Source organism: Scyliorhinus canicula, chromosome 11 (genome assembly GCF_902713615.1).
Source record: "Scyliorhinus canicula chromosome 11, sScyCan1.1, whole genome shotgun sequence".
In the NCBI taxonomy this organism is placed as follows: Eukaryota; Metazoa; Chordata; class Chondrichthyes; order Carcharhiniformes; family Scyliorhinidae; genus Scyliorhinus; species Scyliorhinus canicula.
The window spans coordinates 97,656,052-97,683,138 of NC_052156.1; the positions used below are offsets into that span (position 1 = coordinate 97,656,052).

Genomic DNA, 27,087 nt, shown 5'->3' on the forward strand with positions numbered 1-27,087 from the left:
AAGCCTGGAAAGTATAGACTGGTGAGCTTAATTTTGTAGTGGGTAAGTTGTTGGAAGGTACTCTGAGGGACAGGAATGGATGCAGAGATGGATGCATGCTTCTTAATCTTCTAAAATTCCCTAGATTCTGCAAAGATCCTAGCAGATGGAAAATTACAATGTATTACCTATTCAAGGAAAGGAAGACAGAAAGCAGGAAACTACAGGCCACCGAGTCTAGGTGGCATTGGGACATGTTAGAATCTATTGTAAGACAATTAAAAATCATAAAAAATAAAATCAGACAGCCTGAGCATGGCTCTGTGAAGGAAAATTGTTTGACAATTTATTAGCGTTCTTGGGAATGTAATTAACAGGGTGAATCAGGAGAACCAGTATATGTGCATTTGGATTCCAAAAGGCATTCATAATGCTGCAACATAAAAGTTTACTGCACAATATGAGCTCATGGGGTTGGGATATTAGCATGGATAGCGGAGTAGTTAACTAACAGGAAACAGAGAGTCAGGGTAAGTGCATCAATTTCCGGTGACAAGCTGTAATTAGTGTAGTGCCACAGGGATCAGTGCTGCGGCCTCAATTTTTTACAAGTGAGGGACCTATTACATTGTTGCTAATTTTCTGACAATAATATAGAGATACATAAGAAAGCAAGTTGTGAGGAGGACACAATATTCCGCAAAGGGATAGAGATAGGTTAAGTGGGTGGGCCAAAATTGGCAGGTGGAGTATAATGACATTGTCCATAAGACATGTGGCGTCTCCACATCATTAAGACCATAAGACATAGGAGCAGAATTAGGCCACTCGAGGAAACCCACGCACACACGGGAAGGACGTGCAGACTCCGCATAGACAGTGACCCAAACCGGAATCGAACCTGGGACCCTGGAGCTGTGAAGCAATTGTGCTCCACATGCTACGTGTTGCCCATTCTGCGGTAAAGAGTTCCACAGATTCACCACCCTCGACTGAAGAAATTCCTCCTCATCTCTGTTTTAAAGGATCGTCCCCTTGTCTGAGATGGTGTCCTCTGGTTCTGGTTTTTCCACAGTGGAAACATCCTCTCCACGTCCACTCTATCCAGGCTCGCAATATCCTGCAAGTTTCAATAAGATCCCCCTCATCTTTCAAAACTCCAACGAGTACAGACCAGAGTCCTCAACCGTTCCTCATACAAGTTCTTCATTCCAGGGATCATTCTTTGAACCTCCTCGGACCCTTTCCAAGGCCAGCACATCCTTCCTGAGGTACAGGGCCCAAACTGCTCACAATACTCCAAATGGCCAGAGCCTTATACAGCCTCAGAAGTACATCCCTGATTTTGTATTCTAGCCCTCTTGACATGAATGCTAACATTGCATTGCCCACTTAACTGCTGACTGAACCTGCACGTTAACCTTAAGAGAATCGTGAACCCCGAGAAGGCCTTTGACCGGGTGAAGTGGGACTATTTGTGGGAGGTACGGACGGTTTTGGGTTCGGGAAGGGCTTTGTTGACTAGGTTAGACAATTGTACCAGGCCCCAAAACTAGCGTGAAGATGATAGGACAACATCAGAGTGCTTTAGACTACACCGTGGGACCAGACAGGGATGCCCACTATCCCCTCGCTGTTTGGACTGGCCATAGAGCCGTTGGCGATTGCCCTGAGAGCTGAGAGAGGGTGGAAGGGAATGATTAAGGGAGGGGTGAACACAGGGTATCGCCGTACGCGGACGACCTGCTCCTGTACATATCAGACCCGCTGGCTGGGATGGACAGTATATGGAGAGAATTTGGCATGTTTTCAGGGTACAAACCGAACAGGCTAAGAGTGAGATTTTTGTAGTGCAGGAGGGGCCAGGAGAACTGGTTGAAGGGTTAGACCATTTAGGATGGTTGGAGAAAGTTTCCGATACTTAGGATACAGGTGGCTGAGACTGGGGCAGACTGCATGAGCTAAATTGACTAGAGTGGTGGAACAAATGAAGAGCGAGTTGAGGAGATGGATGCACTCCCGCTATCACTTGCGGGAGAGTGCAGACAGTAAAGATGACATCCTCCCAGATTTCTGTTTATTTTTCAGTGCCTCCCGATTTTCATCCCGCGGTCCTTTTCAAAAGGGTCAACAAGATTATTCTGGGCGGGAAGTCCCCGTGGGTGAAGAAAGCGATGCTTGAGAGGAATCGTAGCGAGGGGGCTAGCGCTACCGAACCTCAGCACTACTACTGGGCGGCCAACATAGCCATGGTAAGGATTTGAATGGTGGTAGGATCTATTTGGGGGAGTGAGGCGGCTTCGTGCAGTTTGTCAGCCCAGGCCACAACCCCCCTACTCTCACGCCGTCCAGGTACTCCACCAGCCCGGTAGTGGTGGCAGCCCTGCGGATCTGGGCCAGTGGAGGAGCATGTAGGGGAGGTGGGAGCATCGGTCTGGTCTCTAATATGTGACAACCACCGATTCACCTCTGGGAGTATGGACGGTGGATTCCGAGCGTGGTGGCGGGTGGGGGTGGGAAGGATGGGCGATAGTTCTTGAGGGGGAGCTTCTCGAGCAAGAGGGCCTTTGGAGGATAAATTCTGACCAGTAAGAGGGAATGACTTTCGGTACTTGCAAGTGGGTGACTTCATACGTAGACAGGTCCAATCCTTCCCACGCCTCCCGCCAAATGGGATCCAGGCAGAGTAGTGTCTTGGGGAGAGGTAGGAGAGGGAAAGCCTCGGATATTTACCGTGAACTTATGAAAGGGGAGGAGTCCCAGACAGAGCAACTGAAGCTCAAGTGGGGAGGAATTCGGCGAGGAGATGGAGGGGATATGGGCGAAGCCCTGAGTAGGGTAAATTCAACTGCAACATGTGCTTAGCTCAGCCTGATTCAGTTCAAGGTCGTCCACCGGGCCCACATGACGGTGGCCCGGATGAGTAAATTTTTTGGGGTGGAGGATAAATGCGCTAGGTTTGTGGGAGGCCAGCGAATCACGCCACATGTTCTGGGCATGCCCAAAACTTAGGAGATACTGGGAGGGATTTGCGGACATCATGTCCCAGGTACTAAAAACTATTGAGTGTGAGTCCAATGGTGCAATTTTTGGGGTCTCGGAAGACTCAGGGGACCAGGAGAGGGGGAGGCCGACGTCTTGGCCTTTGCTTCCTGGTAGCCAGGCACGTATACTGCTGGCATGGAGGGATTCAAGCCCCCAAAGCATAGCTCTCGGACATGCCGAGCTTTTCAGGGCTGGAAAAAATTAAGTTCGCCTTAAGAGGATCTGTATTAGGGTTCGCCCGAAGGTGGCAACCATTCATCGACTTCTTCGCGGGGAATTAAATGTCAGCGGTGGGGGGGGGGGGGGGGGGGGGGTGGGGGGGGAGATTAAAGCAGAAAAGGAGGGATAAATAGGCGGGTACTGTTTATGAGAGAGGAGTGGTCCTTTGCACTGTTTCTGCTTTGTGTTGTAACTTGCACATTACTGTACACTGTAACTGTTTACAATGCCAAAAATACCTCAATAAATTGTTTATTAAAAAAAAGAGAATCATGAACAAGGACTCCCAAGTCCCTTTGTCCTTCTGATTTCCCAAGCATTTCCCCATTCAGCAAATAGTCTTTGCCCAAATTCCTCCTTCCAAAGTGCATAATCTCACACTTTTCCACATTGTATTTCATTTGCCACTTCATTGCCCACTCTCCTAGCTTGTCCAAATCCTTCTTGCTTCCTCAATACTACCTGTCCCTCGACAGATCTTTGTATCATCTGCAAACTTAGCAACAGTGCCTTCAGTTCCTTCTTCCAGGTCATTTATGTATATTGTGATAAGTTGTGGTCCCAGCCCAGACCCCTGAGGCACACCACTATTCACCGGCTGCCATCCTGAAAAAGACCGCTTTATCCCCACTCTCTGCCTTCTGCCAGTCAGCCAATCCTCTATCCATGCCAGGATCTTGCTCCAACACCATGGGCTTTTAACTTATTTAACAGTCTCCTATGCGGCATCTTGTCAAAGGCCTTCTGGAAATCTAATAATCACGTCCTCTGGTTCTCCTTTGTCTAACTTCCTTGTTATCTCCTGAAAGAACTCTAACAGATTTGTCAGGCATGACCTCCCTCTGACGAAGCTGTGCTGACTCAGTCCTATTTTATCATGCACATCCAAGTACTTTGTGATTTCATCTTTAATAACAAAGTCTAAAATCTTACCAATGACCGAAGTCAGGCTACAATTTCCCGTCTTCCGCCTCCCTCCCTTCTTAAACAGTGGTTACATTAGCCACTTTCCAGTCTTCTGGGATTCTTCCTCCCTCCAGTGATTCCTGAAGATCATCACCAATGCCTCCACAATTTCCTCAGCTATCTCTTTTAGGACCCTGGGGTGTAGTCCATCCGGTCCAGGTGACTTATCCACCTTCAGACGTTTCAGTTTCCCCAGAACCTTCTCCTTAGTAATGGTCACTGCACTCACCTCTGCCCCCTGGTTCTCCTGGAGCTCTGGCATCCCACTGGTGTCTTCCACCATGAAGACCGATGCAAAATTATTATCAGTTCATCTCCCATTTCTTTGTTTCCTATTATTACTTCTCCAGCCACATTTTCCAGTGGTCTAATGTCTATTGTAGGCAGCACGGTAGCACAAGTGGATAGCACTGTGGCTTCACAGCGCCAGGGTCCCAGGTTCGATTCCCTGCTGGGTCACTGTCTGTGCGGAGTCTGCACATTCTCCCCGTTGCTGCGTGGGTTTCCTCCGGTGCTCCGGTTTCCTCCCACAGTCCAAAACATGCAGGTTAGGTAGACTGGCCATGATAAATTGCCCTTAGTGACCAAAAAGGTTCTGAGGGGTTATTGAGTTACGGGGATAGTGGAAATGAGAGCTTAAGTGGGTCGGTGCAGACTCGATGGGCCAATGGCCTCCTACTACACTGTATGTTCTATGTTCTATTTTTGCCTTTCATTACCTTTATATATTGAAAACAACTCTTGCTATCTTCCTTTAAATTACTAGCTAGCTTGCACTCATACTTCATCTTCTCCCCTTATTGCTTTTTTAGTTGTCCTCTCCTCGCTTTTAAAGGCTTCCCATCCTCCAGGTTCCCACTAATCCTCGCCATTTTGTATGCTTTTTCTTTAGATTTTATGCTGTCCTTCACATCTCTCGTCAGCCATGGATGCCTTGTCCTCCCCTTAGCATGTTTCCTCCTCCTTGGGATGAATTTGTTGTGCATCCCTAATAACCCCCAAAGACCCTGCCATTGCTGTTCCACTGTCTTCCCTGCGGTTCCTTTTCCAATCAATTCTGGCCAGCTCCTCCCTCATGTCATTGTTGTTACCCTTATTAAATGTAGTACCGTTACATCTGGTTGCAGCTTCTCCCTCTCAAATTTTGGTCACTGCTCCCTAAGTGTTTCCTTCACCTTAAGTTCCCTAATCAAGTCTGCCACATTACACATCACCAAATCCAGAATTGCCTGTTCCGTAGTAGGCTCTGTCACAAGCTGCTTGAAAAACCATCTCTTAGACATTCCACAAATTCCTTTTCTTGGGATCCACTACCAACCTGATTTTCCCAGTCCACCTGCAAATTGAAATCCCCCATGATTATTGTAATATGCCTTTTTTATATGCCTTGTCTATCTCCTAATGTATTTTCTGTACCACATCCTGACTACTGCTGGGGCCTGTACATAATTCCCATCAGGGTCTTTTTACCTTTGCGATTCCTCAGCTCTATCCACAGAGATTCCATGCCTTCTGATCCTATATCGCTCCTTGCTATCGATTTAACTTCATTCCTTACTAACAATGCAACCCTTTGCCCATCTGCCTGTCCTTTCAATAGCACATATATCCTTGGATATTTAGTTCCCAGGCCTGATCCCTTGCAGCCATGTCTCTGTGATGCCCACAACATCGTACCAGCCAATTTCAATGTGGCAACAAGCTCATTTACCTTGTTCCGTATACTGCATGCATTTAGATACAACACCCTCAATCCTGCATTGGCCACCTCCCTTTTCACACTCTCCTCAGTCACTGTACCCTGTACTGTGGCCCTTTTTGATTTTTGACTATGGCTTCTCTGCCTTACACTTTCCCCCTTACAGCTTTTTGTTTCTGGCCTCGTTTTACTTCCCTCCGACTTCCTACATCGGTTCCCATTCCCCTGCCACATTAGTTTAAACCCTCCCAACAGCACTAGCAAACAGGACATTGGATCCAGTCCTGCCCAGGTGCAGACCGTCTGGTTTATACTGGTCCCACCTCCCCCAGAACCGGTTCCAATGTTCCATACATTTGAATACCACTTTGGAAGAAAGATTGGAAAGTAGAATATTATTTAAATAGAGAGAGACTACAGAATGCTGTTGCACAGAGGGATCTGGGTATTCTGTTACAACAATCACAAAAAGGTAATATGCAGGTAGAGCAAATAATTAGGAACAAATGGAGTGTTAGCCTTTATTGCAAAGTGGATGGAGCATATAAGTAGGGAGACTTGCTACAGCTATAAAGGGCATTGTTAAGACCACATCTAAAGTATGTTTACAGTTTTAGTCTCCTTCCTTAAGATGGAATGTCTTGGACTGGAAGCAGTTGAGAGAAGGTTCAATAGGCTAATTCCAGTGATCATAGAATTTACAGTGCAGGAGGCAACCATTCGGCCCATCGCGTCTGCACCTGCCCTTGGAAAGAGCACCCCAGTTAAGCCCACCCTCCACCCTATCCCAGGAACCCCCACTTAACCTTTTGGACACCATGGGGCAATTTAGCATGGCTAATCCACCTAACCTGCACATCTTTGGACTGTGGGAAGAAACCGGAGCACCGGAGGAAACCGACGCAAACACGGGGAATGTATAAGGCCAAAATTGAACCTGGATCCCTGGAGCTGTGAAGCAGCAGTGCTAACCACTGTGCCGCCCACGTGATTGGGGGGGGGGGGGGGTCTCATGAAGAAAGGTTGAAGTTTAGAAGATTGAGAGGAGTTAGTCTTTGGAATTCTCTTCCCAGACGGCAGTGGAGGCTGATTCATTGATTATATTCAAAGATGAGCTAAATGAATTTTTGATCCATACAAGCGTCGAGGGTTATAGGGGGCAGGCAGGGAAGTGCAATTAAGGCCACAATCAGATCAGTCATGATATTATTTAATGGCAGAGTCAGGGTCAAATAGCTACGATTTCTTCAGATATTGTGATAAAACCACTCCTGACTGAGCTGTTGAATTCTGAAGAGCGGTATTGCAAACTGTGAGGATAGTGCAGTGCAGAGGCCATTCGGCCTATCGAGTTTGCACCGACCCTCCAGGAAGGATTGGAGGAAGTACAGAAGAGGTTTATGAGAATGGTTCCAGGGATGGGAGACTTCAGTTCGGAAGACAGATTAGAGGAAAGGCTGAGAAAGATTTAATGGTATTCAAATCATGAGGGATCTGGACAGAGTAGATAGGGGGAGAATCATGGAACTTACAGTGCAAAAGGAGGCCATTCGGCCCATCGAATCTGCACTGGCCCTTACAAAGGGCGCCCTACTCAAGCCCATGTATCTACCATGTCCCTGTAACCCAGTAACCCACACTTAACCATTTTGGACACTAAGGACATTTTATCATGGCCAATTCACCTAACCCGCACATCTTTGGACTGTGGGAGGAAACCGAGCACCCGGAGGAAACCCTCGCAGACACGGGGAGAACGTGCAGACTCCACACAGACAGTGACACAGCCAGGATCGAACCTGGGACCCCGGAGGTGTGCAACAACTGTGCTAACCACTATGCTACCGTGCTGCCCACAGTAATTAGGAAAACTGATTCCATTCATGAAAGGATTGAGAACTACAGGGACAGATTTAAGGTAATTGGTAAAAGAAGCAAAAACCACATAGAAAAACCTTATCACATGGAATGGTTCTGGTGTGGACTGCACTGCCTGGAAATGGTGAGGCAGGTTCAATTGAAGCAGTCAAGAGGGAATTAGATTATTTGAAAATAAACAATATGCAAGGTTGTGGGGAGAAGACAGGAGAATGGCACTGGGGGAATTCGGAGACCTTGTGCAGACAGAATGATCGACAGGCCTTGTTCTGCGCTGCCTGAGCCCTAGAAGCCAGGGCCTTCACTCTATAGGCTCCCAGAGACCTGGAAAACACCACAGAAGCCGGGACTTCCACTCTGCTGCTCTCAACGACCAGACCAGCATCGCAGCAGCTGCAGGCAACACCCCCCCCCCCCCCCAAAGCTCCCAACCCCTCTGACCCGGAGAGCTGAGACCTCCCGCAGACCCCAAGCACTCCTTCCACTCCCCCCCTCTGCAGTCGCCTCACACTCCTAAAACTCAACTCCCACAGCCTAACAATCACTAATACAGCTCTTTTAAATTTACTTGCAGGTCTAGTAATCCTCCGTCCTCTGAAGGAAGACTATGATCTGGAAAGGACGCTGCAGACCCCAACACACGGACCCGGCCATCGCCTCATCCGCAAACGCGATCCCAGAGACATCATCCACTTACCGGTGTTCACCCCATCCACGCCGGAGCATGGTCTGGACATCCACTGACCTGTGAAGACAAACTGCAGCCCGACAGCACCCCGGAACGTTCGACCGCGCAGACCCACCTACCAATGCAGGAACCGCAAGGCAACAAATCCTCCATCCACACACCGACCAGAGTGAATAACCTCATTGGACACAACTATTCCCTTAACACTGCATACTTTCACCGTCTCCCAGGCTCGAAAAGAAACTCCAGGAAACGTGGAAAACGTGCAGGCGAGAATGAAACAACGCGGCTCCAAAGCCCCTCTGCCTAGCTTACTCCTAGCTAATGTCCAATCTCTAGAAAACAAGCTTGACGAACTTAAAGCCAGACTCACTTTTCAAAGAGAACTAAGAGACTGCTGTGTGCTCTGCTTCATGGAGACATGGCTCACTCCTGCTTCACCGGACTGTGCCCGACAACCAGAGGGCTTCTCAATCCACCGAATAGACCGTACGGCGGCCTTAGGCAAGACAAGGGGAGGTGGGGTCTGCCTCCTAATCAACACCTCCTGGTGCCTAGATGTAGCAACACTGGCGAGTTTCTGCTCCCGGACCTGGAATACCTGACGCTAAAATGACGCCCCTTTTACCTTCCACGGTAGTTCAGCTCCGTTATCCTGACGGCAGTTTCCATCCCACCCCATGCGAATATGAAAATCGCACTGGACAAAATATTCACCACCACAAATAGCCTTGAAACGAACATCCCGAGGCCTTGTTCATTGTAGCTGGGGACTTCAATCAAGCCAAGCTCAAGAGCGTACTACAAAGTTACCACCAACAATGAAGGCCTCACTCGATAGCTGCTGGAGACCCAGATGGCCCAAGGGGCGGCGATCCGGGAGGTCCGGCAAAAGGTCACGGAGAACGAGGATGAGATCTTAGGCCTGGCGGTGAAGGTGGAGGCGCTCCACAAGAAAAGGCAGGCGAGGTTCGAGGAGATGGAGAACCGGTCGAGGCGGAAGAACCTGTAGATCCTCGGCTCCCAGAGGGGCTGGAGCGATTGGACATGGGGGCCTATGTTGTCACCAGTTGAATTCGTTGATGGGAGCGGGGGCCTTCCAGGGGCCCTTGGAGTTGGAGGGGGCCCACCGAGTGCTGGCGAGGAAGCCCAAGCCCAGCGAGCCGCCACGGGCGTGCTGGTGCGTTCCACCGGTTTGCTGATCGAGAGTGTGTATTAAGGTGGGCCCAGAAGGAGTGGAGCAGCAAGTGGGAGAACGCGGAGGACCGGATCTACCAGGTTGGAGCGCGGAGGTGGCGAGAAGAGGACCGGTTACAATCGGGCGAAAGCAGTGCTGCACAGGAGGGGTGAAGTTTCGGCATGCTACAGCCGGCGTGTCTATGGGTCACCTACCAAGGACCGACACCGTTATTTTGAGTCCCGGAGGAAGGCTAGGCCTTTGTTCAGGATGAAAAACTGGACTCGGACTAAGGGTCGGGGATTGTGGTTGTTGTGTTCCAAGGGGGGTTCTTTATTTGTTTTTTGGGGGTTGAGTAGGGCATTAGAACATAGAACATAGAACATAGAACATTACAGCGCAGTACGGGCCCTTCGGCCCTCGATGTTGCGCCGACCTGTGAAACCATCTGAAGCCCTATCTGACCTACACTATTCCATTTTCATCCATAGTCTATCCAGTGACCACTTAAATGCCCTTAAAGTTGGCGAGTCTACTACTGTTGCAGGCAGGGCGTTCCACACCCCTACTACTCTGAGTAAAGAAACTGCCTCTGACAATCAGTCCTATATCTACCACCCCTCAATTTAAAGCTATGTCCCCTCCGTGTTGGTCATCACCATCCGAGGAAAAAGACTCTCACTGTCCACCCTATCTAACCCTCTGACTATCTTATATGTCTCTATTAAGTCACCTCTCAGCCTTCTGCTCTCTAACGAAAACAACCTCAAGTCCCTGAGCCTTTCCTCGTAAGGCCTTCCCTCCATACCAGGCAACATCCCAGTAAATCTCCTCTGAACCCTTTCCAAAGCTTCCACATCCTTCCTATAATGTGGTGACCAGAACTGCACGCAGTACTCCAGGAGCGGCCGCACCAGAGTTTTGTACAGCTGCAGCATGACCTCGTGGCTCCGAAACTCAATCCCCCTACTGATAAAGGCTAGCACACCATATGCCTTCTTAACAGCCCTATTAACCTGGGTGGCAACTTTCAGGGATTTATGTACCTGGATGCCGAAATCTCTCTTCCATCTACACTACCAAGAATCTTGCCATTAGCCCAGTACTCTGCATTCCTGTTACTCCTTCCAAAGTGAACCACCTCACACCTTTGCCGCATTAAACTCCATCTGCCACTTCTCAGCCCAGCTCTGCAGCTTATCTATGTCCCTCTGTATCCTATAACATCCTTCAGCACTATCCAACAACTCCACCGACCTTCGTGTCATCTGCAAATTTACTAACCCACCCTTCTACACCCTCTTCCAGGTCATTTATAAAATGACAAACAGCAGTGGCCCCAAAACAGATCCTTGCGGTACACCACTAGTAACTGAACTCCAGGATGAACATTTGCCATCAACACACCACCCTCTGTCCTTCTTTCAGCTAGCCAATTACTGATCCAAACCGCTAAATCACCTTCAATCCCATACTTCCGTATTTTCCTGCAATAGCCTTCCGTGGGGAACCTTATCAAACGCCTTGCTGAAATCCATATACACCACATCAACCGCTGTGACCTCATCCACCTGTTTGGTCACCTTCTCAAAAAACTGAATAAAGTTTGTGAGGCAGGACCTACCTCACAAACCGTGTTGAACTATCGCTAATCACCTTGTTCTTTTCAAGATGATTATAAACCCTATCTCTTATAACCTTTTCCAACATTTTACCCACAACCGAAGTGAGGCTCACGGTCTATAATTACCAGGGTTGTCTTTATCCCCGTTCTTAGAACAAGGGGACAACATTTGCTATCCTCCAGTCTTCCGGCACTATTCCTGTCGACAAAGATGACATAAAGATCAAGGGACAAAGGCTCTGCAATCTCCTCCCTGGCTTCCGAGAGAATCCTAGGATAAATCCCATCTGGGCCAGGGGACTTATCTATTTTGACATTTTCCAAATGATAACACCTCCTCCTTGTGACCTCAATCCTCTAGCCTGGTCGAGCTGAACCGGTATTCTCCTCGACAACATTGTCTTTCTCCAGTGTAAACACTGATGAAAATATCCATTTAACTCTTCCCCTATCTCCTCTGATTCCACACACAACTTTCCCTACTATCCTTGATTGGCCCTAATTTTACTCTAGTCATTCTTTTGTTCCTGATATACCTATAGAAAGCCTTAGGGTTTTCCTTGATCCTATCCGCCAACAACTTTTCGTGTCCTCTCCTCGCTCTTCTTAACTCTCCCTTTAGGTCCTTCCTGGCTAACTTGTAACTCTCAAGTGCCCTAACTGAGCCTTCATGTCTCATCCTAACATAAGCCTTCTTCTTCCTCTTGACAAATGCTTCAACTTCCTTAGTAAACCACGGTTCCCTTGCTCGACAACTTCCTCCCTGCCTGACAGGTACAAGGCCTGAGATGAGGATAGTGGGACTGGGCCTGAAAAGGGAGCTGCGCCAGAGGAGACGGGGCGAGGGGAAAGCGCGGGCTTTTTCCCGCGCCTAAGGGTTGAAGGGGGCTGGGGCCGGAGCTGGCGGGCTTTTCTCGCGCTGGGAGCGGAATGGGAAGGACGAGAGCCTGCTTGTGGGCAAGGGAGGGGAAGCTTTACACTGGGGGGTCGATGGTGCGGCGGGAGTGGCCGGCGTCAGCAGGAGTCAGGCTGACTCCGGGAGTGCAATGTGCAGAGCAACGCAGCTAGGGGGGACCTAGCTAGGAGGGGTGGGGGGGGGGGGGGGTGAGACCAGGTTGCTGCTGGAATGGCCAAAGGGGGGTGGTAGAGGAGGTCGGGGCGGGGGTCTGCCACTGTGGGGAACGGGTCGTGCGGATGGCGCGGGCATGTGGCTGGCCGAGGAAGGGCTATAGCTAATCGGCGGGGATGGGGGGGGGGGGGGGGGGGGGGGAGTAGCCCCCTGATCCGGCTGATAACTTGGAATGTAAGGGGACTGAATGGGCGGGTCAAGCGGTCCCGGGTTTCATGCACCTTAAGTGGCTGAAGGCGGATGTGGCCCATGCTCCAGGAGACCGCACCCGAGGGTGGCGGATCAGGTAAGGTTTAAGAACGGGGTGGTAGGGCAGGTGTTTTATTCGGGTTTGGATGCAAAGACCGGGGGGTGGTGATCTTGGTGGGAAGAGAATGTTGTTCGAGGCGTCGAGCATTGTGGCGGACAATGGCGGTAGGTATGTTATGGTAAGTGGCAGGCTGCAGGGGGAGTGGGTGGTGCTGGTTAATGTATATGCCCTGAATTGGGCGATGCGGGGTTCATGCGGTGTATGTTGGGCCGGATTCCGGACATGGAGACGGGGCCTGATAATGGGGGGGGATTTCAACACGGTGCTGAACCCGGCACTTGATCGCTCTAGGTCTAGGACGGGCAGGAGGCCGGCGGCGGCCAAGGTGCTTGAGGGGTTTATGGACCAGATGTGGACCCATGGAGGTTTACGAGGCCGGGGACCAGGGAATTTTCATTCTTTTCCCATGTCCACAAGGCCTACTCCCGGATTGACTTTTTTGTCACGAGCAGGGCGCTGATTCCGAGGGTGGAAGACACGGAATATTCGGCAATAGCCATTTCTGATCACGCTCCGCATTGGGTGGACCTCGAGCTGGGATGGAGGAGGACCAACGTCCGCTGTGGCGTTTAGAGGTGGGGCTGCTAGCGGATGAGGAGGTGAGCGGGGCGGGTCCGGAGGGTGTATAGAGAGGTACCTGGAGACTAATGATAATGGGGAGGTGCAGGTAGGGGTGGTCTGGAAGGCGCTGAGCATCGGCTGTCGCTTTATGCAGATGACCTGCTGCTATATGTGGCGGACCCGGTGGGGGGAATGCCGGAGGTGATGAGGATCCTTAGGGAGTTTGGGGATTTCTCCGGGTACAAGCTCAACATGGGCTCAATATGGGAAAGAGCGAGCTGTTCGTAGTGCACCCAGGAGGGGTGGATTGGTGAGCTTCCGTTAAAAAGGCAGAGAGGAGTTTTAGGTACTGGGGGTACAGGTGGCTAGGAGCTGGGGGGCCATGCGTAAGCTTAACTTCACGAGGCTGGTGGAGCAGATGGAGAGGGAGTTTAAGAGGTGGGACTGGCGGACAGGGTGCAGTCAGTCAAAATGACGGTGCTCCAGAAGTTTTTGTTCTTGTTCCATAGCCTCCCTATCCTGATCCCTAAGGCCTTTTTCAGGCGGGTCAACAGGAGCGTTATGGGGTTTGTGTGGGCGCTGAAGACCCCGAGGGTGAGAAGGGTGTTCCTGGAGCGGAGCAGAGATAGGGGGGGTATTATTGGGCCGCCAACGTGCCGATGAGACACAAGTGGGTGATGGAGGGGGAGGAGGCGGCATGGAAGAGGTTGGAGATGGCTTCCTGTGTGGGCACGAGCCTCGAGGCACGGTGATGACGCCGCTGCGCTTCCTCCAACGAGATATACCACGAGCCCGGTGGTGGCGGCTACAATCAAAATTTGGGGGCAATGGAGGCAGCACAGGGGGGAGGTGGGGGCTTCTGTGTGGTCCCCGATACGGGGAGCCACCGGTTTATCCGGGGAGAATGGACAGAGGTTTTCTGAGTTGGCACAGGACAGGTATCAGAAGGATGGGGGACCTGTTTGTGGATGGGAAGTTCGTGTGTCTGGGAGAGCTGGAGGGGAGGTTCGGCCTCCCCCCGGGGAACATCTTCAGATATATGCAGGTAAGGGCGTTTGTTAGGCGGCAGGTGGAGGAGTCAGGAGGGGTTTAGGACAGCGTGCTTTCGGGGATGTGGGTTGAGAGGGGAGGATCTTGGCAACGTATCAGGTGATGCAGGAGAAGGAGGAGGCCTCGGTGGAGGAGCTGAAGGGTAAGTGGGAGGAGGAGTTGGGTGAGGAGATCGACGAGGGCACGAGGGCGGATGCCCTGGGGAGGGTGAATTCCTCCTCCTCTTGCGCGAGGCTCAGCTTAATACAATTTAAGGTGCTGCATAGGGCGCACATGACCGGGGGAAGTCGGAGCCGGATCTTTGGGAGAGAGGACAGTGTGTCAGGTGCTCAGGGAGCCCTGCAAACCACACCCACATGTTCTGGGCATGCCCAGCGCTGGAGGGCTTTGGAGTGGCGTCGCGGAGATGATGTCTAGGTGGTTGGTTCCAGGGTTGAGCCGGGCTGGGGACTCGCAATATTTGGGGTGGCAGTGGAGCCGGGAGTGCAGGACGCGAATGAGGCCGGTATTCTGGCCTTTGCATCCCTGGTAGCCCGGCGAAGGATTCCTCTACAGTGGAAAGATGCGAGGCCCCAGGCGTGGAATCCTTGGGGGGGGGGGGGGGAGTTTGGGGGCTGGTGTGGGTTTTGTTTGTTTTTCTTCATTTGGCGTGTATATTTGCCTTCATGTTAATTATTTCTGTTCATTTATTATTTGTGTATACGGGGCGGGGTTGTTCTTATTTTCTTTGTGTTTTGTTGGTGAAAATTTTTGAAACCTTGAATAGAAATTATTTTATAAATCAAATAATTTAAATAACAAATTTGTGGTTCTCTGTGATATCTGTCAGACTAGGCTTACAGCTGATGGTGGATGGAACGAACAGCAGGAAAAACCTACTTAACCTTCATGGCAGCACGGTAGCATTGTGGATAGCACAATTGCTTCACAGCTCCAGGGTCCCAAGTTCGATTCCGGCTTGGGTCACTGTCTGTGCGGAGTCTGTACATCCTCCCCGTGTCTGCGTGGGTTTCCTCCGGGTGCTCCGGTTTCATCCACAGTCCAAAGACGTGCAGGTTAGGTGGATTGCCATGATAAATTGCCCTCAGGTGTCCAAAATTGCCCTTAGTGTTGGGTTCTGGGGATAGGGTGGAGGTGTTGACCTTGGGGAGGGTGCTCTTTCCAGGAGCCGGTGCAGGCTCGATGGGCCGAATGGTCTCCTTCTGCACTGTAAATTCTATGATCATCATCATAAATCTACCTGTTGCAGATGCATCTGTCCATGATAGTATTAGAAGTGATCATCGCACAGTCCTTGTGGAGACTAAAGATATCATCCATCGTGTTGTGTGGCAGACCAGACCAGACCGGAACTCAAAACTGGGCATCCATGATTCACTCTGGGTCATCAGCAGCTGAATTGTATATGATTAGAATCAGTACTCTCATGATCCGCCATATCCCTCACTCTACCATTACCATCAAACTGGTGGAACAATGCTGGTTCAAGGAAGAGTGCAAGAGATAAAAGCAAATTACTGCGGATGCTGGAATCTGAAACGAAAGGGAAAATGCTGGAAAATCTCAGCAAGTCTGGCATCATCTGTAGGGAGAGAAAAGAGCTAACGTTTCGAGTCCGATGACTCTTTGTCAAAGCAGAGTGCAAGAGAGCATGCCAGGAGCAGCACTGGACAACACAGGATTACATGTGTGCCAAACACTATAAACACCATGTGAAAGACAGAGCTAGATGATCCCATAGCCAACGGATCAGACCAAAGCTCTGTAGTCCTGCCACATCTAGTCATGAATGGTGGTGTGGAGAACAAAACTAACAAGAGGAAAGTCCAGAAAACATTTCAAACCTCAATGATGGAGGAGCCCTGCATGCCAGTACAAAATCTAAAACTGAAGAGCTTGTAACCATTGTCAACCAGAAGTGCCAAATGAATGATCCACCTCAGCCTTCTTCACATGATATCAAGAAACGGCTGATCACATTGGACACAGCAAAGGCTATGAGCCCTGACAGCATCCCAGCTGCAGCAAGAGAGATTTGTGGTCCAGAACTAGAATTTGTGTATCCTTAGCCAAGCTGTTTCAGTACAGACTCAACAATATCTGACCTGACAAAATGGAAAATTACCCAGGCATCTCTTGTCCACAAGTAGCAGGACAAATCCAATTCAGCCAACTTTCACCCCATCAGTCTCCCAGCAATCACACACCAGCGAAATGATAGGAGGTTTTCAACAATGCACTTACCGGTAATGTGATCTACAATGCTCAGTTCAGGTTTTACCAGGATGACTTGGCTCTAGTCCTCATTACACCTTTGGTCCAAACATGGACAAAAGTGAAGTCCAGAAATGAATAACTGCGACTGCCTTTGACATCAAGGCAGCATTTGACCTAGTATGGCATCAATGAGCCCTCACAAAAACTGCAGTTAATGGAAATCAGGGGTAAAACACTCCTAAATTTATGAGTCATACCTAGCACAAAGTTGTGGTTGTTGCAGATCAATCATTCAGGAGTTCCTCAGGTCCTAGGCCCAACCAACCTCAACTGATTCATCGATGGCCTTCCCTCCAACAAATAAGGTCAGAAGTGGGAATGTTTGCTGAAGATTGCACAATGTTCAGTGTCATTCAAAAATTCCTCAGATAATACAGCAGTCCAAGTCTGCATGCAGCAAGACCTAGACAATATTCAGGCTTGAACTGACAAGTGGCAAGTAACATTCGTGACATACAAGTGCCAGGTAATGACCATCTCCAACAAGACCAAATCTAATCATCTCCCCATGACATTGAAAGGCATTACCATCACTGAATATGCCACTATCGACATCAAAGAACAAAGAATAAAGAAAAGTACAGCACAGGAACAGGCCCTTCGGAGCCAATGGATGTGGTACATCTGGATTTCCAGAAAGCCTTGACCACGTGCCACACAAAAGGTTGCTGCATAAGATAAAGATACATGGCATTAAGGGTAAAGAGCATGGACAGAGGATTGGTTAATTAATAGAAAGCAAAGAGTGGGGATTAATGGATGTTTCTCTGGTTGGCAATCAGTAACTAGTGGTGTCCCTCAGGGATCAGTGTTGGGCCCACAATTGTCCACAATTTACAAAGATGATTTGGAGTTGGCCAGTGAAGCAGTTGAGGCTCCTTCATTAAATGTTTTTTGTAGAATAAAGGAAGGGTTCTGGTGTTCGGGAGGGAAAATGGAGCTGAGTCCACAGAAGTTCAGCCACGATCTCATTCAATGGCGGAGCAGGGTCGAAGGGCCAGATGGACTACTCCTGCTCCTAGTTCTTATGTTCTTAGGTGTGCACACTGTTCCGCCATAAATACAAGTTCAAGGCTTCCTGGTGAAGTCTTCATCCGCTCCTCTATGTCCATCAAACTCCACCAAAATCAACAGACGATGAAGAAACAGTTCAGAAAAAAGATCAACGTTCAGTGGCTTTTAAGAGTCAAGCATGCAAGTGAACTTCCAAAAATGTCTTCTCCAAAATGTTCATTCTAATGCAGTGGAGGAAAACTGGAAAGAGCTGACGACAGCAATCATCTCAAGATGTGAAGAAACCATCGGCTACAAGACCAGGAAGCACCAAGACTGGTTTGACAAGAATGACCACACCTCCAGGATCTCATCGTCAAGAAGAGGAAAGCTTTAAGCGATATAACCAGTAAGGCAAAGAGGAGAGCTCATCAATCAGCCTAGGCGGAGGTACAAAGAAGAACTTTGGGGCAGCACAGTAGCACAAGTGATTAGCACTGTGGCTTCACAGTGCCAGGATCCCAGGTTCGATTCCCTGCTGGGTCACTGTCTGTGCGGAGTCTGCATGTTCTCCTCGTGTCTGCATGGGTTTCCTCCGGGTGCTCCGGTTTCCTCCCACAGTCCAAAGATGTGCGGGTTAGGTGGATTGGCCATGATAAATTGCCCTGAGTGACCAAAAAAAAGTTAGGAGGGGTTACCGGGTTACGGGGATAGGGTGGAAGTGAGGGCTTAAGTGGGTCGGTGCAGACTCGATGGGCCGAATGCCCTCCTTCTGCACTGTATGTTCTATGTAAACTTCTATGTAAACTTGGGAAATCAAGAACCAATGGTGGACTGAGAAAGCGAAGGAGTTGCAACTCTTTGCTGACACGCATCCAGGAGTTCTTCAGTGTCACCAAGGCAATATATGGACCTAACACCTTAGGCTTCAAACTAGGGCAGAGTAATGAAAGAACACTCTTGAGAGACAAAGAAAACATCAGCCATCGATGGAGAGAACACTTCAAAAAACTCCTAACCATGATACAATTATAGATGTTTGAGGAAACCCCCCCCCAGTATGAAAAAAAAATGCAGGAGTTGACAGGATTCCAACAGAGATTTTCAAACATGTAAGAGACCACCCGTCATCTCCATAAACGGTTGCTGAAAATATGGAATAGTGAAGGAGTTTCTGCTGGCCTCAGGATCATAGAGGTCTACAGCACAGAAAAGACCCTTCAGCCCATCATGTCTGCGCCGGTCAACAAAAATCACCTAAGTATTCTAATCCCATATTCCAGCACTTGGCTCATAGCCTTGTATGCCTTGGCATCGCAATGCACATCAAAATACTTCTTAAATGTTGTGAGGGTCTCTGCCTCCAGCATCCTTTCAGGCAGTGAGTTCCAGACTCTCACCACCCTCTGGGTGAAAGCGTTTTTCCTCACATACCCTCCAAACCTCCTGCCCCTTACTTTAAATCTATGCACTCTAGTTATTGGTCGCTTCAAGTTTCTACTTTATCTATGCCCCTCATCATTTTCTACATCTCAATTATATCCCCCACAATCTCCTTCTCTCAATCCCTGAAGAAATCTCTCCGGAAAGCAGTGTGGCTTCCGACCAAACCGCGAACAGCGGATATAATTTTCACTGCACGGCAACGTCAAGAGAAATACCATGACCAACATCAACCAACATGGCCTTCATCGATTTGACCAAGACTTTTGACAAAAAGGTACTGCAAAAATCCTGGGGATTTTAATCGACATATAGACTGGGAAAATCAGATGGGCAACAGTAGCATAGATGAGGAGTTCACGGAATGATTTGGGGATAGTTTCTTCGAACAGCACATTCTGAAGCCAATCAGAGAGCCGAATAAGGGTATGGCTAAACCTCGAGAAAAGATGGTTCCAAGTACAAAATCAAAACACCTTAAGTGACCAGAATATTCACATATCCATCAAAGAAATTGCAATAGTGCAATTTATTTTCAGTGATATCACACCCGCGACGAACCAGAGGTGACATCAATTTCACATTCCTAACCCTACCACTAGGCCTTGGTGCAGACACGGCATTTTGCAACAGGGGCAGAGGCAGCCTGTTGAATGCTACGTCCTGATGCCTGTGACCTTGACAAACGCCTTCTGGTGACCCGAGGCTTGGGGTCTCCTCCTCAAGGGTAGAAATGCCCTTGGTTACACATGCCGGTGGAGTGGTGTAGGGACAGGCAGAGGGGATTTTAAGCGGCTATACATCCTTGGAGTATCCTGAGTGGAGGTCCTCGGATGTCCGGCTGATGTGCATCTTCCCTGTGCTTCCAGAGGACCCTAGCCTCACTCCTGCAAGGGATGGGCACCTGGACAGAGGTCAATATGCCTAGTCCCTAAGTTGTCTACATCCTAATAATACCCACCAGGGTCTGTGGCCGTGGATCCAGGACCAAGTGCAAATCTGGCAAATCGGCTGGACCAAGGTCTCTATGGTGGACCCCAACCTTCTCATGGGGATCTTGAGGTGCCCACTTGTCAGAGCCACAACACCAGACATACTTTTTCATCGTTCACTCTAGTCTGATGAATTAATCTCGAACCCCTGCCTGATGTTCTGCTGCCTCCCATTGCATCTCCAACATTGAGCAGGCAGCCACTTCCAAAGGCTTATCGTCTGACGGGGACTGAGCGGGTGGCTAGTCTCCAGCAGCCTCCAGAGCGCTGGAGACCAGGGCAACCCCTGTTTCCGACTGCTGCTTGAGACGTGTCTGTGAGATGTTCTTCAGAAAGCAAGCCCAATCCTTATCTAGCGCTACACCTCACTGAGGTATGTGTCTTCTGCGCTGGTGGAGAGTGTGAATGAGCGTTGTGAAGGTTCTTCCTGAATTCCCTTGCCCATAGAAAGGCTTTGGGACTTGGGCTGCTGTCCAGCTGCTTGGCTGGCCACATTCTGCTGTGGCCTGCAAGAAAGAAATTACAGTTTTAGTGGATGAGGTGAAGCCATTTCAAAGTACATTTGACGAACTCTGAGGGTCAGGATTTGATGAAGCTGTGATCGTACTCAGTTACTGGGAGAGGCCAAGCTCCCCTTCCCCACAGGAACAATCCTCATCCTCTCCAGCAAGCTCGACTGCAGCCTCCTCGACTTTATGAGAGCGTGGATCTTTGCTGTCCCGGGTTCGCTCTCCCTTGTTGTGAACCAGCTTGCCCTGTATGAAGATGAAAAGCATGGGATCAGAGAGATGGAGCAGGCATTGGGTGAAATGCATGTCACCTGTAAGCCGCCCCCCCCCCCCCCCCCCCCCCCCCCCCCCCCCAAGAAGGGACAGGGGATGGAGTGTGAGCCACATAAGAGGTGGGACGGGGTTAAAGTGAAAGTGTCCATGAGACAGTGAGTGTTGATAAGTGTCCTCTGCTACTAGGCTGTGAGATCCATGTAGAGTAGCTGCTTGAGTACATGATGCCATGCTGAGAGTTTGATAGTGGAGGGAACTGAGAGAGGACTGACTCTGGTGGAGCAGGTGAGATCATTCATCCATGTCCTGCTGTGTTTGGCACATTATGCATAGTTGCCAGCTACATTGGCCTCCTGCACAACAGCTTCCCAGTCTGGAGTGTTCAGGTGCTTCTTAAACCCACCCCTGGATAGAGTATATTCCTCTGTCCCTGGACGCCATTGATCAAGGCCTCAAGGGCCTGGTGGATAAATCAGGGTACAGATTTCTTCTCGAGCCTTTTGCTTTTGGGTTCCAGACACCCTGCACATCCAAATGAGCTGCCAAGCATAGAATTGGGCACAAGTTTCTACCATTCTGACCTCGAGAATTTCCCACCACCACCATTGGACAAAAAAATGGAGAATTCTGCCCATTACCTCAGTACCACAGGAGTTAACAACACTGGAATTCAAAAATAGATTCCATCCCAGGGTACAGAGAAACTCCTCACCACATGAAATTTCATTCTAACTTTACCTCCTGCTTAACATATTCCTGCTCATTCCTTACTCTAGACCAGTATTTTGCAAACTTTTTTTCTGGGGACCCATTTGTACCAACCGGCCAACCTTCGGGACCCATGCCAGCCGACCATCGCGACCCATGCCGGCCGATCTTCGTGACCCACCATTTTCACTTATCTTTAATGCGATAGGTGAACCTGCTTGGTCCTCACGATCTCACTTGCTTTGTCACTCAATGTTATATTTCTGTATGGGTACTTCATCAGAGGTCCTGAAGCTCACATCACCACTGCTTTGCCCTGTTGTTGTCTCTCCTGAACAGCTCACACCACCACTGCTTTGTCCTGCTGTGGATTCTCCTGACCAGCTCACACCAACACTGCTTTGTCCTGCTGTGGATTCTCCTGACCAGCTCACACCAACACTGCTTTGTCCTGCTGTGGATTCTCCTGACCAGCTCACACCAACACTGCTTTGTCCTGCTGTGGATTCTCCTGAACAGGTCACACCAACACTGCTTTGTCCTGCTGTGGATTCTCCTGAACAGGTCACACCAACACTGCTTTGTCCTGCTGTGGATTCTCCTGAACAGCTCACACCAACACTGCTTTGTCCTGCTGTGGATACTCCTGAACAGCTCACACCAACACTGCTTTGTCCTGCTGTGGATTCTCCTGACCAGCTCACACCAACACTGCTTTGTCCTGCTGTGGATTCTCCTGAACAGCTCACACCAACACTGCTTTGTCCTGCTGTGGATTCTCCTGAGCCCCTCTCTCCAGCAGGTTTAGTTGTGAGATCCTGGCCTGTTTGTGTCTCTGGCCCTCTCTTCCTTATTACAAAACGATCATTTTAAATTTTATACTCTTGTTGCTTGTTTGCTGCTGACAAAATGTAGGAATCGCAATCGTGCCCAGAGCATGTGACATCAGTGCTCGGGATCTGTTCTCTGCCGTTGCTTCAGGCAGGAAGATTGCATTGAATTTTTTAAAAATCTCCTCCTGGGTCAGCGCACTGACATTAGGAGGAGGCGGTTCATGACTCCGGCATGTGCCCTGATGAGTGGGCACACATGCTGAAAGCTGGTTGTGGCCATCATTTTTAAAGCTGGTCTCAGCCGGTATTTTTAAAAGCCGGCTGCTGCGGCTGTTGCGCATTAATTCCTGCGATCGGAAACAACGCGATGGATGGCTCCGCGACCGTCCCGACACCCGCCCGCAACTCACCCACTGTGCTAGACGGCATCTGGTGGCCTCAACTCAAAAGCATCACCTGATTTTCCTTCCCTGGGGAATGGTCTTAATTTCACCAGATCTGTCCTCCTGCGGACCCCAGCACGGTGGGGCATGAAAAGAATGACGCAGCCCCTTCTGTGTACACTGCATGAAAATACCGAACCAGTTAGTCACTCCCAAAATATATTCAACAACTTATTGACTTCAGCAAAAGAAGAGTTCACCTGATCCAGGAAGAATATTGATGACTCCTCTTGGTATACCAACTCGTGCTGACAATTCAGCAAACTTCAATGCAGTCAGTGGGGTCACCTAGGATGGGATAAAAGAGTCACTACAGGGAGATCTGGTAACTATACCTTAACTCACTAAAGGGAAAGCTAAAATATTGGATAGAAGGCTGAATTTAAAAACAGCCAATACCACTGACTTCAAAACAAGGTGTGAAGAATGTTGAAATTTCAGGTGTATTGTATTGTAGGTATTTGGTGCAGTAAGGGTTAAACGCCTGCGTTAGAATAAATCCTGGTTTGAAAGGCAAGTATATTTTTGGAGCTGGGAGTGCAATTAAAGGATCATAAAAAGCTTGGTCTGATGGACTTTTGTTTGGATCAAGAAATTCCCTGTGAAGTTAATTAGATTTCAGCTTATTAAGATGATGTCTTTGCTGGGTGGAGCTAAGGTATCAAGCATTTTGTGGAAAAGGTCAGTGGAGTTTTAGCTGAAGCTGTGACCACAAGTCAAGCAGTTTGCTCTCGAGTTCAATTAAAAGAGATTAACAGGGCAAATTAACTGGCCATGTTGCGCTTGAGCGGGAACACTTCGCGGCCAGTAGATACCAGGAGAGGCCTCTCACAGACTTGCCGATAGAAGTCAGAGAGTGGTGGTGAATGGCAAATATTCAGCCTGGAGCCCAGTGACCAGTGGCGTACTGCATGGATCAGTTCTGGGTCCTCTGCTGTTTGTGATTTTCATTAATGACTTGGATGAGGGAGTTGAAGGGTGGGTCAGTAAATTTGCAGACGATACGAAGATTGGTGGAGTTGCGGATAGTGAGGAGGGCTGTTGTCGACTGCAAAGAGACATAGATAGGATGCAGAGCTGGGCTGAGAAGTGGCAGATGGAGTTTAATCCTGAAAAGTGTGAGGTTGTCCATTTTGGAAGGACAAATATGAATGCGGAATACAGGGTTAACGGTAGGGTTCTTAGCAATGTGGAGGAGCAGAGAGATCTTGGGGTCTATGTTCATAGATCTTTGAAAGTTGCCACTCAAGTGGACAGAGCTGTGTAGAAGGCCTATGGTGTGCTAGCGTTCATTAGCTGAGGAATTGAATTTAAGAACCGTGCGGTGATGATGCAGCTGTACGAAACCTTGGTAAGGCCACATTTGGAATACTGTGTGCAGTTCTGGCCGCCTCATTTTGGGAAGGATGTGGAAGCTTTGGAAAAGGTGTATAGGAGATTTACCAGGATGTTGCCTGGAATGGAGAGTAGGTCTTATGAGGAAAGGTTGAGGGTGCTAGGCCTTTTCTCATTAGAACGGAGAAGGATGAGGGGTGACTTGATAGAGGTTTATAAGATGATCAGGGGAATAGATAGACAGTCAGAGACTTTTTCCCCGGGTGGAACAAACCATTACAAGGAGACATAAATTTAAGGTGAATGGTGGAAGATATAGGGGGGGATGTCAGAGGTAGGTTCTTTACCCAGAGAGTAATGGGGGCATGCAATGCATTGCCTGTGGAAGTAGTTGAGTCGGAAACATTAGGGATCTTCAAGCAGCTATTGGATAGGTACTTGGATTACGGTAGAAAGATAAAGATAAGATAAAGTCGCTTATTGTCACGAGTAGGCTTCAATGAAGTTACTGTGAAAAGCCCCTAGTCGCCACATCCCGGCGCCTGTCCGGGGAGGCTGGTACGGGAATGATGGCGTGTAGATTAATTTGTTCTTAATCTAGGACAAAAGTTCGGCACAACATCGTGGGCCGTAGGGCCTGTTCTGTGCTGCATTTTTCTATGTTCTATGTCCTAACAGTCAAGTCAGCAAGAAACCAGTTCAAGCTGCTTGCGATAACGGCACGGAATCGCATTCCATAACACATACAAGAATTAATTTATGAAACATTTCAAGTTAATGTTGCACATTAATGACAGACAGCTAACCGTCAGATCAAACTTATTTGATTCCAACCCAAACCAATTAGGATTACATAGGGGTGTTGATAGATGGCTGAAGACTGATATGATTTAGTATAACCGTGATCGATCGTACGGACATTTTTCATTCCGGAATCAATCTATACTTTGACCTAACTATTCGCTGTCTCTATCTTTCATACTTTCACTTTCCAACTCTGACTCTTCAAGTAAATGCAAGCTGTTTTGCCGTAAGCAAGAAAATCATTTCTGTATTATTTGAAAGTTGTCTTATCTACAAATTGCTTCTCTTTGAGTCCTTTTGCTAGCTGGACTTACTAGAGAATAAGATTTTAAGTGATTCTCAATTGTAATCAACTAGAGTCAACAAAACAATTCTTAATTGCACCCGAGAAGTGTTAACTCAAATTTCTACGGAGTTTTAGTGTTCGCAAATGCCACTAGATCCACATAGTAGATCTCTACAGGCTCTCCCTCTGGAACGTGGGCATCTCGGCGCTGCCACACTGGCACTGCTGAGGTGCCTGGGTGCCACTACCAAACTGGCAGAAACACAGCCAGGGTGGCAGTGCAAGGGTGCTGGGTGGCACTGCCAAAGGTCAGGAAAGGAGGTTGGGGGGTGCATGGCAAGTGGGGTGTCCTCACTTGGGGTAGTGTCCATGTGTGTGGGGGGTGACACTGCCCATGAGTGGGGGGTGTGGGGACTCACAAAATCACTTGGAGATCAGGACACCCTTTCAAAACGGTGCTCTCCAGTGCTGATAAAAATTCGAAGTGTGGGCTAAACTGGCGACAAAGTCCCCAGGGCTCAAAAAAGTGACTAAGTGTTGTTTGACAGCGGTGGGGAACTCGCTGGCAGAGCCGCCGGGAAGCTCCCTGAAAAACTCACAAATGAACTTCAAAATGTTTCTGCTAAATTCCGCCCACAGTCTTTAAAGCAGAGCAGGCTTGTCTGAGAACAAAGGGAGCTGAGACAAGCCGAGAAACAGATTCTGAATAAATACAGCTAGAGTTTCTGCATAGATCTGACAGGAGTCAAATATTGTCTTTAAAGCAATATCAAGATATTTATTTTTCTCAAAGAATATCTCGATAAAGCAAGTATTCCTGAGTGCCAGAGGTATTTAATAGTGGATTGAAAGCTGAGATGGTTTTTTTCTTGTTGTTTGAGTAGGAGTAAAATTGCAGTTAATTGTATTCAATGTATTATTGTTTATGGGATAATTGTAAGTTACTTTCCAGTGTTATGTTAAAGATATTCTAATTCTGTGTTAGTAATAACGTTTATTTTAAAATACCATATCCCTATTTCTTTGTGTAATCACTACTGGAGCGAGGTATCCTTTCCCCACAATCTTACAAAATTAACGTAAAATATTGTGGTTAATGTCCAGTATCCTAGCCACTGTTGGGTCTGGTCTGTGGTGGTAATAAAAGCAAGGTGTAAACCTGATGGTTTGATCAATTCTCAAAGTCCTGGTTAGATAAATGACCAATTGTGTTGATGGTCATTGATGACATTTTTTGCTGAATGGAATGTACAGAACAAATATTTAAGAATCAATATGATCATATAAAGAGACCATGAAACTGACCCTGCTCATTGTTGTTGCAGCATTTTTATTCTTGAATTAGATGTGCGCATTCCTGGCTCGGCCATCATTTGTTGACGGTGCCTAATTGTCCTCAGGAAGAACTTGTGGGTATTGATAAATGTTCAGCTAATCCATTGTGTTGTCAAACTGATGCATACTAGGCCTACTAGTCACTGCTGCCCGGCTTAAACAACTGACATATTGATGAACTCTTGGCAATGCATTTCAGTGTCACAGATCATCACTAAATTCTTAAAATGCATTTACCCCTCTTTCATTCCCAACATTACAGAGGCACTGCGGTGTGGGGGGGGGGGGGGGGGGGGGGGGGTCAGCTTCACAGGGGCACTGTGGGGAATGTCAGCTTCACAGGAGCACTGTGGGGAATGTCAGCTTCACAGGGGCACTGTGGGGAATGTCAGCTTCACAGGGGCACTGTGTGGAATGTCTTCTTCACAGGGGCACTGTGGGGAATGTCAGCTTCACAGGGGCACTGTGGGGAATGTCAGCTTCACGGGGCACTGTGGGGAAGTCAGCTTCACAGGTGGCAGCTTCACAGGA

General features: G+C 48.7%; 1 protein-coding gene across 1 annotated transcript in view; it reads right to left on the minus strand.

Annotated features, from left to right (window-relative positions):
- LOC119973215 (mitochondrial 10-formyltetrahydrofolate dehydrogenase-like) overlaps positions 1-27,087 on the minus strand; it is a 265,097-nt gene that overhangs the window by 36,907 nt on the left and 201,103 nt on the right. The window contains 1 exon segment of the mRNA XM_038810876.1: positions 22,997-23,084. Coding sequence (XP_038666804.1) covers positions 22,997-23,084 — 88 coding nt within the window.